The sequence below is a fragment of the Cynocephalus volans genome, chromosome 14 (genome assembly GCF_027409185.1).
Source record: "Cynocephalus volans isolate mCynVol1 chromosome 14, mCynVol1.pri, whole genome shotgun sequence".
NCBI classification, from domain to species: domain Eukaryota; kingdom Metazoa; phylum Chordata; class Mammalia; order Dermoptera; family Cynocephalidae; genus Cynocephalus; species Cynocephalus volans.
In genome coordinates, this window is record NC_084473.1 from 96,240,045 (window position 1) to 96,258,630 (window position 18,586).

General features: G+C 36.4%; 1 protein-coding gene across 2 annotated transcripts in view; it reads right to left on the reverse strand.

Moving 5' to 3' along the window:
- The window catches only part of VWA3B (von Willebrand factor A domain containing 3B), a 247,870-nt gene that overhangs the window by 47,582 nt on the left and 181,702 nt on the right, over positions 1-18,586 (reverse strand). For both annotated transcript variants that reach the window (XM_063078561.1, XM_063078560.1), the window contains exon 20: positions 16,450-16,500. In XM_063078561.1, the coding sequence (XP_062934631.1) occupies positions 16,450-16,500 (51 nt within the window). The remainder of the gene's footprint in view (positions 1-16,449; positions 16,501-18,586) is intronic.

Below are 18,586 nucleotides of genomic sequence, written 5' to 3' on the forward strand. Positions count from 1 at the left end.
TGAAAACAAATCAATATCATATTAACATAATGAAGGTCAAAAAACACATAGTTGTCTCAACTGATGTAGAAAAAGCATTTGACAAAATTTAACTTCCTTTCATGATAAAAACACTCAGCCTACTAGCAATAGAAAGAAACTACTTCAACATAATAAAGGCCTTATATGAATATGAAAAGCCCACAGCTGACATTGTATTCAATGGTGAAAAACTGGAAACTTTTCCTCTAAGATCAGAAGAAGGGAAGGACGTCCACTTTCACTCTTTTATTCAATATAGTACTGGAAGTCTTAGCCAGAGAAATTAGGCAAGACAAAGAAGTGAAAGATATCTAAATTGGTAAGTAAGAAGTAAAATTATCTCTGTTTCCAGAGGACATAATTTTATATGTAGAAAACCTTAAAGATTTCACAAAAATACCACTAGAACTAATAAATGAATTCAACAAAGTTGTAGGATATAAAAGCAACACACAAAAATCAATTTGCATTTCTATACACTGACAATAAACAATCTGAAAAGGAAATTTAAGAAAACAATCCCATTTACAATTGCATCAAAAGAAGTAAAATACTTAGGAACAAACTTAACTAAGAGGTAAAAGATTTGTACACTGAATACTACAAAACAATGAAAGAAATTGAAGATGGCAGAAATAAATAGAAAGGCTTCCTCTGTTCATGGAGTGGGAGACTTAATACTGTATTCTTAAAATGTTCCAACTACCCAAAGCAATGTACAGATTCAAGACAATCTCTTTTAAAATCCCTGTGACTTTTTTTCGGAGAAATACAAAAATCAACCTAAAATTTATATGAACTCTCAAGAGACCCTGAATAGCCAAAACAATCTTGAAAAAGAAAAACAAAGTCTGAGGCCTCACACTTCCTGATACTGAGCATATTACAAAGATACAGTAATCAAAACAGTACATTGTTTTCACTTTAAAGTAATCAAGACAGTGGTACTGGCAAAAAGACAGACATATCAACCAGTGGAACTGAATAAAGAGCCCATAAATAAACTCTCTGTGATCTTGTCAAGTCACCTTCAACAAGGATGCCAAGACTACACAATCTCTTCAGCAAGTGATTCTGGGAAAATTGAACATCCATGTGCAAAAGAATGAAGTTAGACTCTTACCTTACACCAGATACAAAAATTAACTCAAAATGAATTAAAGACCTAAACCTATAAAACTTCTAGAAAAAAACACAGGGAAAAAGCTTCATAACATTGGATTTGACAATACTTTTTTTGGATATAACACCAAATTCACAGGCAACAAAAGCAAAAATAGACAGATGGGACTACATTAAACTTAAAATCTTCTGCACATCAAAGGAAACTATCAACAGTGAAACAGCAACTTATGGAATGGGAGAAAATATGTATCAGCTATATATATGAGAAGGGGTTAATATACAGTATATATAAAGAACTCCTAACACTCAACAACAACAACAACAAAATGACTCAATTTAAGATTGGGCAAAGGACCTGAATAGACATTTCTCTAAAGAAGATATCTACATGGCCAATGTGGACATGAAAAAATGTTCAACATCACTAATCATCAGAGAAATGCAAATCAAAACCACATTGAGATATTCCCTCACACCCATTAGGATGGCCACTATTAAAACAACAACAACGACAACACAAAATAACAAGTGTTGACAAAGAATGTGGAAAAATAGGAACCCTGTGCATTGTTGGTGGGAATGTAAAATGGTGCAGATGCTGTGTAAAACAGATGGAGGTTCATCAAAAAATTAAAAATAGAATAACCATTATGATTCAGCAATCCCACTTCTAGGTGTATATTCAAAAGAATTGAAAACAGGATCTCAAAGAGTTATCTGCACACTCATGTTCAATATAGCATAATTCACAATAGCCAAGAGGTGGAAGCCACCTAAATATCCATTCACAGATGAATGGAAAAATAAAATGTGGTATATACATACAATGGAATATCATTCAGCCTAAAAAAATAAGAAAATCCTGTCACATGCTACAACATATATGAACCTTTAGGATATTATGCTAAGTAAAATACGTCAGTCACAAAAAGATAAAACTGTATGATTCCACTTACATGAGGTTTTTGAAGGAGTCAAACTCTAGAAACATTAGATAGAGGGAATGTGAAATGGGGAACTGTTGTTCAATGAATTTAGGGTCTTAGTTTTGCAGGATGAAAGAATTCTAAACAACTGTTGCACAACAATGTAAATATAAAACTCAAGTGAACCTTACACCTAAAAATGGTTAAGATGCCAAGTTTTATGGTATATGGTCTTTTTTTTAAAGCCACAATTAAAATTCTAAAAAAATTAAAAATCTAAATTAAGATTCCTGGGTTATGTTTTTTAAGCCATTTCTCAATTTTTAAGACTTAGATATATTTGGAACCGTTTTATAGAAGACTGAAAAATAAAGTCAAATATGATATATTTTTAAAGGAGAAACAATTACTTCCTGATTTCAGATACAAGTACTTCCTGTTAAAACTTTTAAGGGCTTAAAAATTATTGATGAAAGAGAAATGGTAAAAATACATAAAGCTACCATTTCTAATAAATAGAAAATTCATAAATTCATTCAATAAATATTTACTGCATGCCTACTCTGTGTTAGGCATTCTAGGTTGCTAGACACTGGGTATTCTCTGATGATTAACCGGCATAATCCCACCCTTGTAAAGTTTACAATATGGTAGGGAGAGACAATAAACAAGGAAATAGTGAAAACATGTAATTATAAACTATGACAAGTACTAAGTAGAAAGTAAATGAGTAGTACCAGAAGAGAAACAGGAGGAGCTCCAGAGTGATTAGAAGGACTCTGATAAGGTGACAGTCACAAGGAACCTGTCATGTAAACAGTGTGGCAGGAACAACCCAGGCAGAGTAAATAAAATGTGTGCAATGAACAGGGATTGAAAAAATCTAACAGTCTGCATAAACAACCATAAAGAACTTCAGCAACATAAGCAAATATAGTATATGAAAACCTGAGTTTTGGAAATGGTTCTGGAAGAAGGGCTTTGATATTTAAGTATCAAGAATAGGCCTCGGGTGGATCCACACTCTGATAGTTACCAACTGTGTGGCCTTGGAAAAAGGACATAATTTTCTTTTTTTGTTTAATATATTGTTTTTATTTTTTTTAAATTTATTTTTTTACTTTTCTTATTCTGATGATTATTCTTACTTTTCCTTTTTTTAAAAAATATTTTTATTTTATTTTATTGTGTCAATATACAATGTGGTTGATTATTGTGGCCCATTACCAAAACCTCCCTCCCTCCTCCCCCTCCCCCTTCCTCCCAACAATGTCCTTTCTGTTTGCTTGTCATATCAATTTCAAGGAATTGTAATTGTTATGTCTTCTTCCCCCTCAGCCCTGTTTTTTTTGTTGTTGTTGTTTTTATTTATTTATTTTTAGCTCCCACAAATAAGCGAGAACATGTGATACTTCTTTTTCTGTGCCTGATATGTGTCACTTAATATAATTCTCCCCAGGTCCATCCATGTCGTTGCAAATGGCAGTATTTCATTCATTTTTATAGGTGAGTAGTATTCCATTGTGTAGACATACCACATTTTCCATATCCACTCATCTGATGATGGACATTTGGGCTGGTTCCAACTCTTGGCTATTGTAAACAGTGCTGCAAAAAACATTGGAATACAGGTATCCCTTCTGCATGATGATTTCCATTCCTCTGGGTATATTCTCAGCAGTGCGATAGCTGGGTCGTATGGTAGATCATCTGCAATTGTTTGAGGGACCTGAAAACCATTTTCCATAGAGGCTGCACCATTTTGCAGTCCCACCAACAATGTATGAGAGTTCCTTTTTCTCCACAACCTTGCCAGCATTTATCGTTCACAGTCTTTTGGGTATTAGCCATCCTAACTGGGGTTAGATGGTATCTCAGTGTGGTTTTGATTTGCATTTCCTGAGTGCTGAGTGATGTTGAGCATTTTTTCATATGTCTGTTGGCCATTCGTATATCTTCTTTTGAGAAATGCCTATTTAGCTCTTTTCCCCATTTTTGAATTGGGTTGCTTGTTTTTTTCTTCTAAAGTTGTTTGAATTCCTTGTATATTCTGGATATTAAACCTTTGTCAGATGTATATTTTGCAAATATTTTCTCCCACTCTGTTGGTTGTATTTTAACTCTGTTAATTGTTTCTTTTGCTGTGAAGAAGCTTTTTAGTTTGATATAATCCCATTTGTTAATTTTTCCTTTAGTTGCCCATGCTTTTGGGGTCATATTCATGAAGTCTATGTCCAGTCCTACTTCCTGAAGTGTTTCTCCTGTTTTCTTTAAGAAGTTTTATTGTTTCAGGGTATATATTTAATTCTTTAATCCATTTTGAGTTGACTTTAATGTATGGTCATTTGTTATTCCATATAAATGTCTGGATAGTTCTTTCCATTTCTGAGAAAAATGTCATTGGAATTTTGACAGGGATTGCACTGAATTTGTATATCACTTTGGGTAGTATGGACATTTTCACAATGTTGATTCTTCCAATCCAAGAGCATGGGATATCTTTCCATCTTCTTGTATCCTCTCTAATTTCTCTCAGCAGTGGTTTGTAGTTCTCATTATAGAGATTTTTCACATCCTTCGTTAACTCAATTCCCAAGTATTTTATTTTTTTGGTGGCTATTGTAAATGGGCAGGCTTTCTTGATTTCTCTTTTTGCATGTTCACTATTGGAGAATAGAAATGCTACTGATTTTTGTGTGCTGATTTTGTATCCTGCTACTTTGCTGAAATCTTTTATCAACTCAAAGAGTTTTTTTGTAGAGGCTTTAGGCTGTTCGATATATAGGATCATGTCATCTCACAAACAGGGACAATTTGACTTCCTCTTTTCCAATCTGGATGCCCTTTATTTCCTTCTCTTCTCTGATTGCTCTGGCTAGTACTTCCAACACTATGTTGAATAGGAGTGGTGAGAGTGGGCATCCTTGTCTAGTTCCTGTTCTTAAAGGAAAAGCTTTCAGCTTTTCCCCATTCAGGATGATCTTGGCAGTGGGTTTATCATATATGGCTTTAATTATGTTGAGATACTCTCCATTTATACCTAACTTATAGAGGGTCTTTGTCATGAATGAATGTTGAATTTTATCAAATGCTTTTTCAGCATCTATAGAGATGACCATATGGTCCTTGTGTTTGATTTTATTAATATGGTGTATCACATTTCCCACTTGATGGTGGAGAATAATTTTACATATGTGTTGCTGTATTCTGTTTGCTAGTATTTTAGTGAGGATTTTTGCATCTATATTCATCAAGGATATCGGCCTGCAGTTTTCTTTTTTAGTTGTATCTTCACCTGGTTTTGGTATCAGGATGATGTTTGCTTCATAGAATGAGTTTGGGAGATTTGCGTCCATTTCAATCTTTTGGAATAGTTTGTAAAGAATCGGTGTCAATTCCTCTTTGAATGTTTGGTAAAATTCTGCTGTGAATCCATCTGGTCCGGGGCTTTTCTTTGTTCTGAGCCTTCTGATAACAGCTTCAATCTCCTTTATTGTTATTGGTCTGTTCAGATTTTCTTTCTTTTTTTTTTTTTTGTTTCTTTTTTTTTTTTTAATTTTATTTTGTCAATATACATTGTGGCTGATTATTGCTCCCCATCACCAAAAACTCCCTCCCTTCTCCCTCCCTCCCTCCCCCCCAACAATGTCCTTTCTGTTTGCTTGTCGTATCAACTTCAAGTACTGTTCAGATTTTCTACGTCTTCTTGGCTCAGTTTTGGTAGCTTGTGTGTGTCCAGAAATTTATCCATTTCCTCCAGATTTTCAAATTTGTTGGCGTATAGTTGTTTATAGTAGTCTCGAATGATTCCTTGTATTTCAGATGTATCAGTTGTAATATCATCTTTTCATTTCTAATTTGTGTTATTTGAATCTTCTTTCTTTTTTTAGTTAGCCATGCTAATGGTTTGTCAATTTTATTTATCTTTCAAAAAAACCAACTTTTTGTTTTGTTGATCTTTTGTATTGTTTTATGGGTTTCAATTTCATTAAGTTCTGCTCTGATCTCAATGATTTCTTTCCGTCTGCTAACTTTAGGTTTGGATTGTTCTTGTTTTTCTAGTTCTTTAAGGTGAAGTGTTAGGTTGTTCACTTGCCATCTTTCCATTCTTCTGAAGTAAGCATTTAATGAGATAAATTTCCCCCTTAGTACTGCTTTTGCAGTATCCCACAGGTTTTGGTATGATGTACCATTATTTTCATTAGTTTCAATAAATTTTTTGATTTCCTGCTTGATTTCTTCTTGGACCCATATGTCATGAAGTAGAATGCTATTTAATTTCCATGTGTTTGTATAGTTCCCCAAATTTCGTTTGTTATTGATTTCTAATTTTAATCCACTGTGGTCTGAGAAAATAAATGGAATAATTCCAATTTTTTTGAATTTGTTGAGACTTGATTTTTCACCTAATATGTGATCTATCCTGGAGAATGATCCATTTGCTGATGAGAAGAATGAATATTCTGAGGTTGCTGGGTGGAATGTTCTGTAGATATCTGCCAAGTCCAATTGGTCTAGAGTCTTGTTTAGATCTTGTGTTTCTCTGCTGATTCTTTGCCTAGATGATCTGTCTAATATTCACAGTGGGGTGTTCAGGTCCCCTACTATTATGATATTAGCATCTATTTCCTTCTTTAGGTCTAATAGAGTTTGTTTTATAAATCTGGCTGCTCCAACATTGGGTGTGTATATATTTATGTTTGTTATGTCTTCTTGATGGATCAATCTTTTTATCATTACATAGTGTCCCTCATTGTCTCCGTTTATGGTTTTTAGTTTAAAGTCTATTTTATCAGATATAAGAATAACTACTCCAGCTCTTTTTTCTTTTCTGTTTGCATGGTAAATCTTTCTCCATCTTTTCACTCTTAGTCTATGTGAGTCTTTATGGGTGAGGTGGGTCTCTTGAAGGCAGATATAGTTGGGTCCTCCTTTTTAATCCAGTCAGCCAGTTTGTGTCTTTTGATTGGGGAATTTAAGCCTTTTACATTAAGAGTTGTTATTGAAAAGTGTTGATTTATTCCTAGCATTTTATTGATTATTGTTTGGATGTCGTAGGTGTCTTTTGTTCCTTTCTTTCTGATGTACTGCTGGTTTTCTGTATTTGTTGGTTCCTTGGGTTGTAGATAGCCTTTTTGTTTGTTTGTTTTCTCTTCATGAAAGCCATTTTTATTATACTAGTGTGTTTTGATTTTTCTTGGGTTTTTATGGCAGTGGTAGTTATTTTTCAGGAACCAAACCCAGTACTCCCTTGAGGATTTCTTGTAAGGGTGGTCATGTGGTGGTGAACTCCGACAGTTTTTGTTTGTCTGAGAAATATACTATTTGCCCTTCATTTTCGAAGGACAGCCTTGTGGGGTAGAGTATTCTTGGCTGGAAATATCTGTCTATTAGTATTTTGAATATTTCACCCCATTCCTTTCTGGCTTTTAGGGTTTGTGATGGAAAGTCTGATATTAGTCTGATTGGGGCTCTCTTACAGGTGATTTGACACTTCTCTCTTGCAGCTTTTAAGATTCTCTGTCTTTGAGTTTTGCGAATTTGACTATAACATGTCTTGGAGAAGACGTTTTTGGGTTGAATACATTTGGAGATCTTTGAGCTTCCTGAATCTGAAGATCTGTGACTTTTCCTATACCTGGGAATTTTTCTGCCCCTATTTTGTTGAATATGTTTTCAATGCAATCTCCTTTTTCCTCCCCTTTTGGAATACCCGTGACTCGGATATTTGAGCACTTAAGGTTGTCTGATATCTCTCTCAGATTCTCTTCAATGCTTTTGATTCTTTTTTCTTTTTTCTTTTTTTCTTTTGTCTGCCTGTGTTATTTTGAACAGCCCATCTTCAAGGTCAGAAGTTCTCTCTTCTACTTCTGCTAGCCTGCTGGTTAAACTCTCAGTCGAGTTTTTTATTTCACTGAATGAATTCTTCAGTTCGGCAAGCTCTGCTACATTCTTATTCAGGGCATTGATTTCCTTGTACATTTCTTCTTTCAGGTCCTGTATACTTTTCCTCATTTCATCATGTTGTCTAGCTGAGTTTTCTTGTATCTCATTCAGTTTCTTTAGAATTATCACTCGAAGTTCCTTGTCAGACATTTCAAGGGCTTCTTGTTCTATAGGATCTAGAGTTTGAGAGTTATTACCCTTTGGTGGTGTACTTTCTTGATTTTTTCATATTTCTGTTATCTTTTCTTCGATATTTAGCCATTGTGGTAGGGGGTTTCATAGCCCACAGGTTTGACACTATTGTCTGACAAGGATGTTGCTGGGGTTGCTAATTTTGTATGGCAACATCAGTGTCTGCTCAGTTGGCCACTAGTGCCTTGTGTGTGTGGTTGCCTCAGGTCTTGACCCTCTCCAGGGCGCCACCTCTCTGGTCAGCATGCACTCAGCTGGGCTTCTGGGTCACGGGCAGTACTGGAGGGTGTGTGGTCTCTGCCGAGCTTCCACCTCCCCTGCTGGACGTCTCCCTGCTCCGCATGCACTGGGCCGGGCTGCTGGGATGCATGGAAGCACTGCAGAGTGTGTGGTCTCTGCAGAGCTTCCGCCTCCCCTGCTGAATGTCTCCCTGCTCTGTGCACACTGGGCTGGGCTGCTGGATTGTGAGGCAGCGGGACTGCAGGGTATGTGGCCTCTGCAGAGCTTCCACCTCCACTGCTGGACGACTCCCTGCTCTGCATGCACTGGGCGGGGCTGTTGGGTTGCGTGGTGTCACCACAGAGCATTTGGTCTCTGTGGAGCTTCTGCCTCCCCTGCTAGACGTCTCCCTGCTCCGTTCACACTGGGTCAGGCTGGGAATGGAGCCAGGTGGTGGCAGTGAAGCCTACCTGCTGGATCACGTGGCGGCAGCCCCGCAGGGCATGTGGTCTCTGTGGAGCTTCTGCCTCCCCTGCTGGATGTCTCCCTGCTCCATACGCACTTGATGTTATATTTTTATAGTTGTAAATTGGTTGATTTGTGGGAGAGGGTGATGCTGGGGACCATCTATTCCGCCATCTTGACCGGAAGTCTCAATATATTGTTTTTATATTCACTTTTTTTTTTTTTTTGGTGGCTGGCCAATATGGGGACCTGAACCTTTGATCTCAGTGTTACAAGGCTGTGCTCTAACCAACTGAGCTAACTGGCCTGCCAAAATGACTTCATTTTCTACAGCAGTGATTGTCAGACTTTATCCTACATTCTCTAAAGGGCTTCTTCCAACACAGATAGCTGTACCCCATCTCCTGCTTTGCTGCTGGTGTGAGACCATGATTTGAGAAACACAGTCTCATTACCTGTAGAGGGGAAACAGTGCCCCTCACATGAGGATGTCAAGAGAATAAAATGACATAATGAGGAGAAGGTGTTTCATGCAATGCATGAAACACAGCTGGTGCTCAGTAAGGTGGTGAGAATAAGGGTGGTGGTGGCCATAAAATCTACTGAAAACCCACCTCTCTCCTAATTCCTTTTACACAGCCACCCCAGGTTGAACGAATTTCTCTCCATGACCTTTCATTTCCTCTGAACAACAAGTTCCAGAACTCTGAGTATCTCTATCTTATTCAATGTTGTATTGTTATTGTGAATGTCCACACAGTATGACCCTTACAAGGGAGGGAGCTCCTGAGGGCCCTGACTCTTTTCTCATCTTCCAAGCTCATAGGCAGCCTTCAGAGAAGGTGAAACAAGAACAAAAGAGTTATGTGGGCTTGACAAGGAAAGAATGAGCATCAGATGACAGCATGTAACACACTAAAACCTTTCTTTAGAAACTGAGGAGTAAAGTGAGGTCATGAAAGATGGCAGAGTAAGAAAAATCAAGAAATGGGTCCCTTTACAAAAACTATTGAAAAAGCAATGACTACCAGAATAAACTACTTTGGAACTCTGTAATCTAGTTGACCACTTTTAGCATCCAAGGGATTGCTTGATAAAGAAAGAGGATGGCATTTAAGGAAATCTCTGCCAAGTCACTGGCTAACCACAGAGATAGCAGAACAGAGACTTCAATGAATACACATGACAAGGAATATAGTTTTTGCAAAAATAGGAAAAATACTAAACAGACAAATGAATTCTTCACTAAGCAACAATAACAATTGATGAGGTGGGGGAAAAATCTGATTTCCAGAAGTATCACATTACAATATTCAAAATATTCAATTCTCAACAAAAAAATTACAAAACAAACAAAGAAACAGAAAAATATGACCCACTCATAAGAAAAATAATTGACAGAAGGAAGTTGACACTGGATTAAATAGACAAAGACTTTAAATTAATTGTTTTAAATATGCTCAAAAAGGTGAAGGAAACTGTGGACAAAGAACTAAAGGAAATTGAGAGACTGATGTATCAACAATGAGAGAATATCAAGAAAGAGAAAAAAAAATGAAAACAAACCAAATAGAAATACTGAAGCTGAAAAGTACAATAGCTGAAATTAAAAAATCATTAGAGGGTTTCAACAGCAGATTTGAGCAGGCAGGAGAAAGAATTGGTGAACTTATAGATCATCACTATTTGTAAAGGGAAAATAATGCCCCTCACACTACAGACAGGTCAATTGATATAAACAAGTCTGAGGAGCAGAAATATTTATAATAGAATGAAGGAAAATAAACAGACTTTAAAGAACCTATGGGACACCGTTAAGCTTACCAACATACACACTATGGAAGTTCCAAAACGTAACAAGAGAGAGAAAGTGGTGAAGAGGCTTGAAGAAATAGTGGCCAAAAATTTCCCAAATTTGATGGAAGATATGAATCTACACATCCAAAAAGTCTAGCACACTTCTATCAGGATAAACTCAAAAAGAGCCACACCAACACACATTATAATTAAACTGTTGAAACACAAAGAGAGAATCTTAAAAGGAGCAAGACAAAAGTGACTGGTCATGAAAACAGAAATCCTCAGTAAGATTAACAGTTGATTTCTCATCACAAATGATGGATACCAGAAGGCAGTAGAATGATATATTTAATGTGCTGAAAGAAAAACACTGTCAGCCAAGAATTCTATATCTGGCAAAACTACCCTTCAAAATGAAAGAGAAATTAAGACAATTCCACATAAACAAAAGCACAATAAATGCTAAAAATAGCTCTTTGTGCTGAAAGAGGACAGTAGGAGGTAATTCTAAGCCATATGATGAAATAAACATGACTGGTAAAGATAAATACATATATAAATATAAAAGCTAGTATTCTTGTATTTTTGGTATGTAACTTTTCTTATTGTTTCCTATAGTATTTAAAATATAAATGAATAAAATAAAAATTATAAATCCATGTTAATAAGCACACAATGTAAAAGAAGTAATTGTGAAAACAGCCATATAAAGGGGAAGGGATGAAGCTGGACAGGAACAGAGGTAATGTATGCTGTTGAAACTAAGTTGATATCAATTCAAACCAGACTGTTACAAAAGAAACTCTGCTTGACAGGGACTCACTTTAGACCCAAAGACACAAATAGGTTAAAAGTAAAAGAATGGAAAAAGAGATTCTTTGCAGAAAGTAACCAAAAGAGCACTAGAGTGGCTATACTATTATTAGAGGAATAGATTTTTAAGTCATAAATTGTTACAAGAGACAAAAAAGTACATCTTATATTGATAAATGTGTCAAATCATCAAGAAGATATAAAATTACAAATGTGTGTGCACCTACCAACAGAGCACCAAAATATATGAAGCAAACCTGACAGAATTAAAGGGAGAAATAGACAGCTAGGCAAAAATAGCTGAAGACTTCAACATCCGACTTTCAATAACGGACAGAACATGTAGAGAGAAGATCAAAAAGGAAACAGAGGACTAGAAAGCACTACAAATCAATTAGACTTAATAAGACACATACAGAACACCTCACCCAACAACAAAATATGCATTCTTAGGTGCACACTAAACATTTTCCAGGACAGACCATATGTTAGACCATATTAGCTCTTAAAACACTTTAAAACATCAAAATCCTACAAAGCATTTTCTCCAACCACAATGGAATGAAGCTAGAAATAATAACAAAGGGAAAACTGGAAAATTGACAAATACATAAAGATTAAACACCACATTCAAACAAGCAGTGGGTCAAAGAAGAAATCAGAAGGGAAATTAGAGAATACTTTGAGATAAGTAAAAATGAAAACACAACATACTAGAACTATGGCATGCAGCAACGCTAGCTCTCAGAGGGAAATTTACAGCTGTAAACACCTTCACTAAAAAGAAAGATTTCAAATCAACAACTTAACTTTACACCTCAAGGACCTAAAAATAGAAGGAAAAACTAAATCTGAAGACATCATAGGAAGAAAAATAAAAATCAGAGCATATTTAAATAAGATAGAGAATAGAAAAATAATAGAAACAAGAAAATGAAAAGCTGGTTCTTTGAAAATATCAAGAAAATTGACAAACCTTTAGCTAGACTGACTAAAAGGAGAGAAGATTAATACTAATACAAATACTAATATCAGAAATGAAAGGAGGGACGTTACTATTGACCTTACAAAAATCAAAAGGATTATAGAAAATAATATGAACAGTTGTATGCAAAAAAATTAGATAACCTAGATAAAATGAACAAATTCCTAGAATTTCCTAGAAACACATGGATTACCAAAATCAACTCAAGAGGAAATAGATAATCTCAAGAGTCTCCAACAATTAAAGACGTTGATGTTGATGGGGGGATGGGGGGAGAGGAAGGGATGAAAAGGGGGAATTGGCAAAGGGACATAAAAATCAACTACACTGTATGTTGATAAATTAAAATTGAAACAACAATTAAAGATGTTGAACATAAACAATTAAAAAAAAAAACCTCAACAAAGAGAAGTCCAGATGGAGATGGTCTAACTGGTGAATTCTAATTCTACCAAACATATAAATAAGAATTAATATCAATCCTGCTCAAACTCTTTCAAAAAACAGAAGAGAAGGAACACTTCTTAACACAGTGAATGAGGCAATCATTACCCTAATATCAAAGCTACACAAAGGTACTAAAGAAAAGAAAACTACAGACCACTTTCCTTTTTGAATATGGACACAAATAACCTTAACAAAATACTAGCAAATAGAATCCAATAGAACATTAAGAGGGTTCTATACAATAACCAAGTGAAATTTATCCCAGGAACGAAAGGGTGGTACAACCTATGAAAATCAATTGATTTAATATATCACATCAACAGAACAAAGGGGAAAAAAACACTTGATCATCTCAACAGATGCAGAAAAAACATTTGGCAAAATTCAACACACACCTTTCATGAAAAAAATAATCCGAAAACCAGGAACAGAAGTGAACTTCCTTAGCACAGTAAAGAGCATTTATGAAAAACCCACAGCTAATATACTCAATGGTGAAAGGCTGAAAGTTTCCCTCTGTGATCAGGAGTAAGACAAGAATGTCCCCTTTCACCACTGCTATTCAATGCTATACTAGAAGTTCTAGCAGATTAGTCAAGAGGAAAAATGAAAGGTATACAAATCAGAAAGGGAGACATAGAACAATATCTATTTGCAGATGACATATTTCTGTATATATGAAATCTCATAGATTCCTCCTGAAAACCACTAGAGCTAATAAATTCAGCAAAGTTGCAAAGTACAAGATCAAAACACAAAAATCAGTAGTGTTTCTACATACCAGTAACGAACAATCTAAAAATGAAATTAAGAAAACAATCCCATTTACAATAGCATTCTACTCTGCTGTAAAAAAAAAGAAATCTGCCATTCACAGCAACATAGATGAACTTAGAGAAAATTACTTTAATTGAAATAAACCAAGCACAGGTAAAAACCACATGTTCTCACTCACAAGTGGCAGCTAAAACAAAACAAAACAAAAAAAGAGGGTGGAAGAAAGAAAGATATAACAATCACAATAATCCATTGAACTTTCAAAAGGAGACAACAGAACTGAGGTTATTAGAGGTAGGAAAGGTGGAGGGGGAAGAAGAGTTAGTGAGAAATTGATAAAGGACCACAAAAATTGATTACGTTGTGTAATTTTGAAGATACTAATTATCCTGAAAAATAAGTAAATAAAATAAATAATAAAAACCATACAAATGGATTAATACAGTTTGTAACCTTTTCAGATTGGCTGAATAGTGGTCCACAGTTTGTTTAATCATGCATCCACTAAGAGACATTTGGGATGTTTGCAGTTTTTGACTATTATGAATATAGAGCCTTGGGTTGAATGTTCCCCCAAAACTTAATCCCCACTGTAACTGTTGAGGGTGAGAAATCCTATTATAGTAATTGAAAGGTGGGGCCCTGAAGAGGTCATTAGATTATAGGACCATGCCATGGTGAATGGATTAATAATGGTAGTCAGGGGCGTAGTTCTGAGGGCTTTAAAAGAAGAGAACATGAGAGGTTAGTCTCTCTCTGCTACACCATTTTCTGCCATGTGAGACCCCTGAGTCACTGCCACCACCACCAAGACACTCACCAGATGTGTTCCCTGGACTTTGGACTTCCCATCCTCCAAAACTGTAAGCAATAAATATTGTTTTCTTTATAAATCACCCCATTCCAGGTATTTTGTCATAAGTAATAGAAATGAACTAAAACATATAGCTTCTACGAACATCCATGTACAAATTTTTTTGTAAACATAAGTTTCCATTTATCTCGTATAAATGATGTAAGCATGCAGAAAAACCAAATCCACAATAGCATTCAAAAGAGTAAAATAACAAAGGATGTGAAAGACTTGTATATTGAAAACTATAAAACATTGCTGAAGGAAATTAAAGACCTAAATAAATGGAAAGAAATCCCATGTTTATGGGTTGGAAGACTTAATATTGTTAACATGGCAATGGCTCTCCAAAGCAATCTACAGATTCAGTGCAATTCCTATCAAAAGTCTAATGGCTTTTTTTCCGCCAGAAATGGAAAAGCCAATTCTCAAATTCATATGAAACTTCATGGTGCCCTGAATAGGCAAACAATCTGGAAATAGAACAAAGTTGAAGGACTTATACTTCCCAATCTCAAAACTTACTAAAAGCTACAGTAGTCAAAACAATGTCACAGTGGCATAAAGACAGACATATAGACCAATGTAATACAACAGAGAGTCCAGAAATAAACTCAAATACTTCTGATTAATTGATTTTGACAAGGGTGCCAAGACCATTCAATAGGAAAAAATAATTCAACAAATGGTGGTAGAAAAACTGAGTATCCACATGCAAAAGAATAAAGTTGGACCTCTATCTTACTCCACATACAAAAATTCATTCAAAATGGATCAACGACCTAAATGTATGAGCTAAAACCATAAACATATTAGAAGAAAACAAAGTGATTAATCTTCATGACCTTGTATTTGGCAATGAATTCTTAAATTTGACACCAAAAGTACAAACAACAAAAGAAATAAAAAGATAAATTGACTTCCTAAAAATTAAAAACTTTTGGAAATCAAAGAACGTTGACAAAGAATGTGAAAATATAACATACAAAATGGGAGAGAACACTGGCAAATCATCTGAGAAGGGTTTTATATTCAGAAGTCATACAACTCAACAACAAAAACACAACCCAAATTAAAAACGAACAAAGAACTTGAATAGATATTTCTCCAAAAAAGATATACGAATAAACAAGCACATGAAAAGCTGTCCAACATCATTGGCCATTAAGAAAGTACACATCAAAATGACAATGGAATAGCACTTCATATTCACTAGGATGACTTTAATTTAAAAACAAGAAAAAAAGGAAAGCAGCAATTGTTCAAGAGGATGTGAAGCAATAGAAACCATTGTACATTGCTGGTGGGAATGTAACATGGTGTAGCTGCTGTGGAAAACAGTTTGGTGGTTCCTTAACCAGCAAACCCATTCCTAGGTATATATCCCAGAGAAATGAAAACATATGCCCACACAGGAACTTCTAACACAAATGTATATAGTAACATACAGAAACCACCCTATGTCCACCAATGCAAGAATGAGTAAACAAACATATATAAATATAAAACATGTAGTACTGATACATGCTGCAGCTTGTACGAACCTTGAAAACATTTAGTTTTTACATTAACTAAGTAAAAGAAGCCAGACACACATGTTACATGATTACTTTCACATGATATATTCAGAATAAACAAATTCATGGAGACAGAAAGCAGACTAGTTATTATCAGGGGTTAGGAGGGGAATGGGATATGGATACAAGGTGTTTTTCTGGGATGATGAAAAAGTTTTGAAACTAGAAAGAGGTGGTAGTTTGCACAACATTTTGAAAACTCTAAATACCACTGAATTGTATACTTTAAAATGGTTAAGTTTAGGTTATGTGAATTTCACCAAAAATTTTTTTTTTAAGTGAGAAGGGAATGGAATGGCTTACTTTTCTTTTTCCTCTTGAGATAATGCTCGCCAAACGATTTTATTCAAGCGCCTGTTTTAAAAAATATCAAGAAGAATAATTTAGTAGCAATACTCAATTTCATGGCAAAAGGCTGACCCGAGGCTCTAAAGGCCCAGAAAGGGGAGCCCAAGCCAAGTGTCGTCACCACTGGAACATGCCACTGCCATCTGCTTGCAGAGATGGGATACGAGCATCTCCCTCCCTCAGCACCACTGCAGAAGCCTCATGGCTTTGTGACAATTGTGTCACACTAAAGGAGGGCTGAGATCTCAGCTCAGCTAGAATTCAGGCTGAGTAAAGGCAGTGAACAAACTAACTGGTCCTCACTATCTCTGCATCAAGATGTTTCTAAACACCCGTCATTTTTCTTCCTAAGGAAAACATAACCGTGCCCTTAGCTGGCCTTTTGTAGACATTTTCCTGCCTGGATTCTCAAAGCAAATGGGGCTTAGAGGGTCATAAATAATAGGATCAGGGGAGACTCACTTTACAGATCAACCAGCCTGACCCGCCTTATTTTCCAAACGAGGCTGCTGAGAGGGCAGACAGAAGCAGCGCCTTGCTCAACCATCACAGCCGGCTGGTGGTGCTGGGACCATATATCGTCACTGAACATGTTTTCAGAGAGAAGCTTCAACCCAAGAGGAAAGGAGGCTGGAGCCAGTGGCTCCCATAAGGTAGTTACAGCTCCCCTTCTGGTTACTAATCTATGATGCTCTTTCAGAGATTCCAGCCCAGTTCTGTTCTGCTACATCATTACCCCAATGCAGGTTTCCTGGACTGCAGGGCACAAAACACTAGCACCAGGGGTTGTGGGCTAATGTTCCATGGGAAAAAAAAATTGTGTCAATAAAATGAGGTGGGAGAACATGATCCCTCCCTAGGAGGCATTCTTCTAACCACTGGAGCCAGCATCCGTGGGACAGGATTCTGAGAACACACTTTGGGTGTTGTTATCTTGCCCTGCTCTCCCACTATGAGCCTGAGGACATGGAAAGAGAGTCTGGCATGGTGGTTTACGAGCATAGAGTTGAGCCACAGGGCCTGGGCTCAAAGTCAGTGAGCGTCTCCTCTTACTAGTGTGACACTTTCAGCCAGTACCCACTTTTCCATAGCACGGGGATGATAACAGTATCTCCCTTCTCCTACTGTTTCTGTGAGCTAATGTGTGCACAGCACATAGAAATGTGTCTGACACAGGTAAATGTTCTGTAAGTGACAGACAGGAAAAGAGGGAAATAAGCCAGCTCAGTGCTTCTGTCTCACTTGAAGTTTTTGGTTCTTTGGGACCTATCTGGAAATTGGGTTTCTTTAATCATGTGGTTCATGTAAGAATGACCAAAGCTTCCATGACATGTTAAAAGGATTGGGATTTTGTGCTTTTGTTAAAAAAAAAAAAAAAGTATTCAAAATCCTTTTATATCTAAACATTGAAAGTGGATGCAGTGTACTGGGGAGCTGAGAGTGCGGATAAAGGCTTTGGAATAACATGCGTCTGGGTTCAAATGTCAGTCTCCTCCTTCTCTGCTCTGCGGTCCTGTGTTAGACAAGTTTTTGAAACTGTGCTTTCTCACCGAAAAAACAAGAATAATACCACCTATCCGTGGCATTGAGAGGATTAAGTGAGATGTACATATAGAGTGACCAGGAATAACTCAATGTTTGTTCCCTGCAGGTGCTGAAGAAGAGAGAGGCTTAGAAACTTTGAGAAGCAGATTCAGGGAATGAAAAGGGGAAGTAATTCATATGAGTTGCTCTTTACATATGACGTATGTTAGGTCCCTGGAACTGAGAGCCTGACATTTAGAAAGTCCCTGTCCTTCAGTTTAATTTCTCTAAGTTTCTGTTTCCCTAAGTCTCTGTTCCCATGATCAGGCTGTACCCAAAGTGGAACATTGTAACCATTCCCTTGGTTAGGCCAGATATTAATCTTAACCCTACAAAAGAAGACACCCAAGTGCCTCTCGGCACAGCCCAGGAGGTCTGCTTGCTGCTTGCCAATAATAAAATCTTTTTTTCCATCCTTTGCCTGGCTAGTGTCTCCTTCCTCGGCGACCTTACAATGTACATAATCTTTACAACAGCCTTGTGAGAGAGGTTCTGTGGATAAGAAATC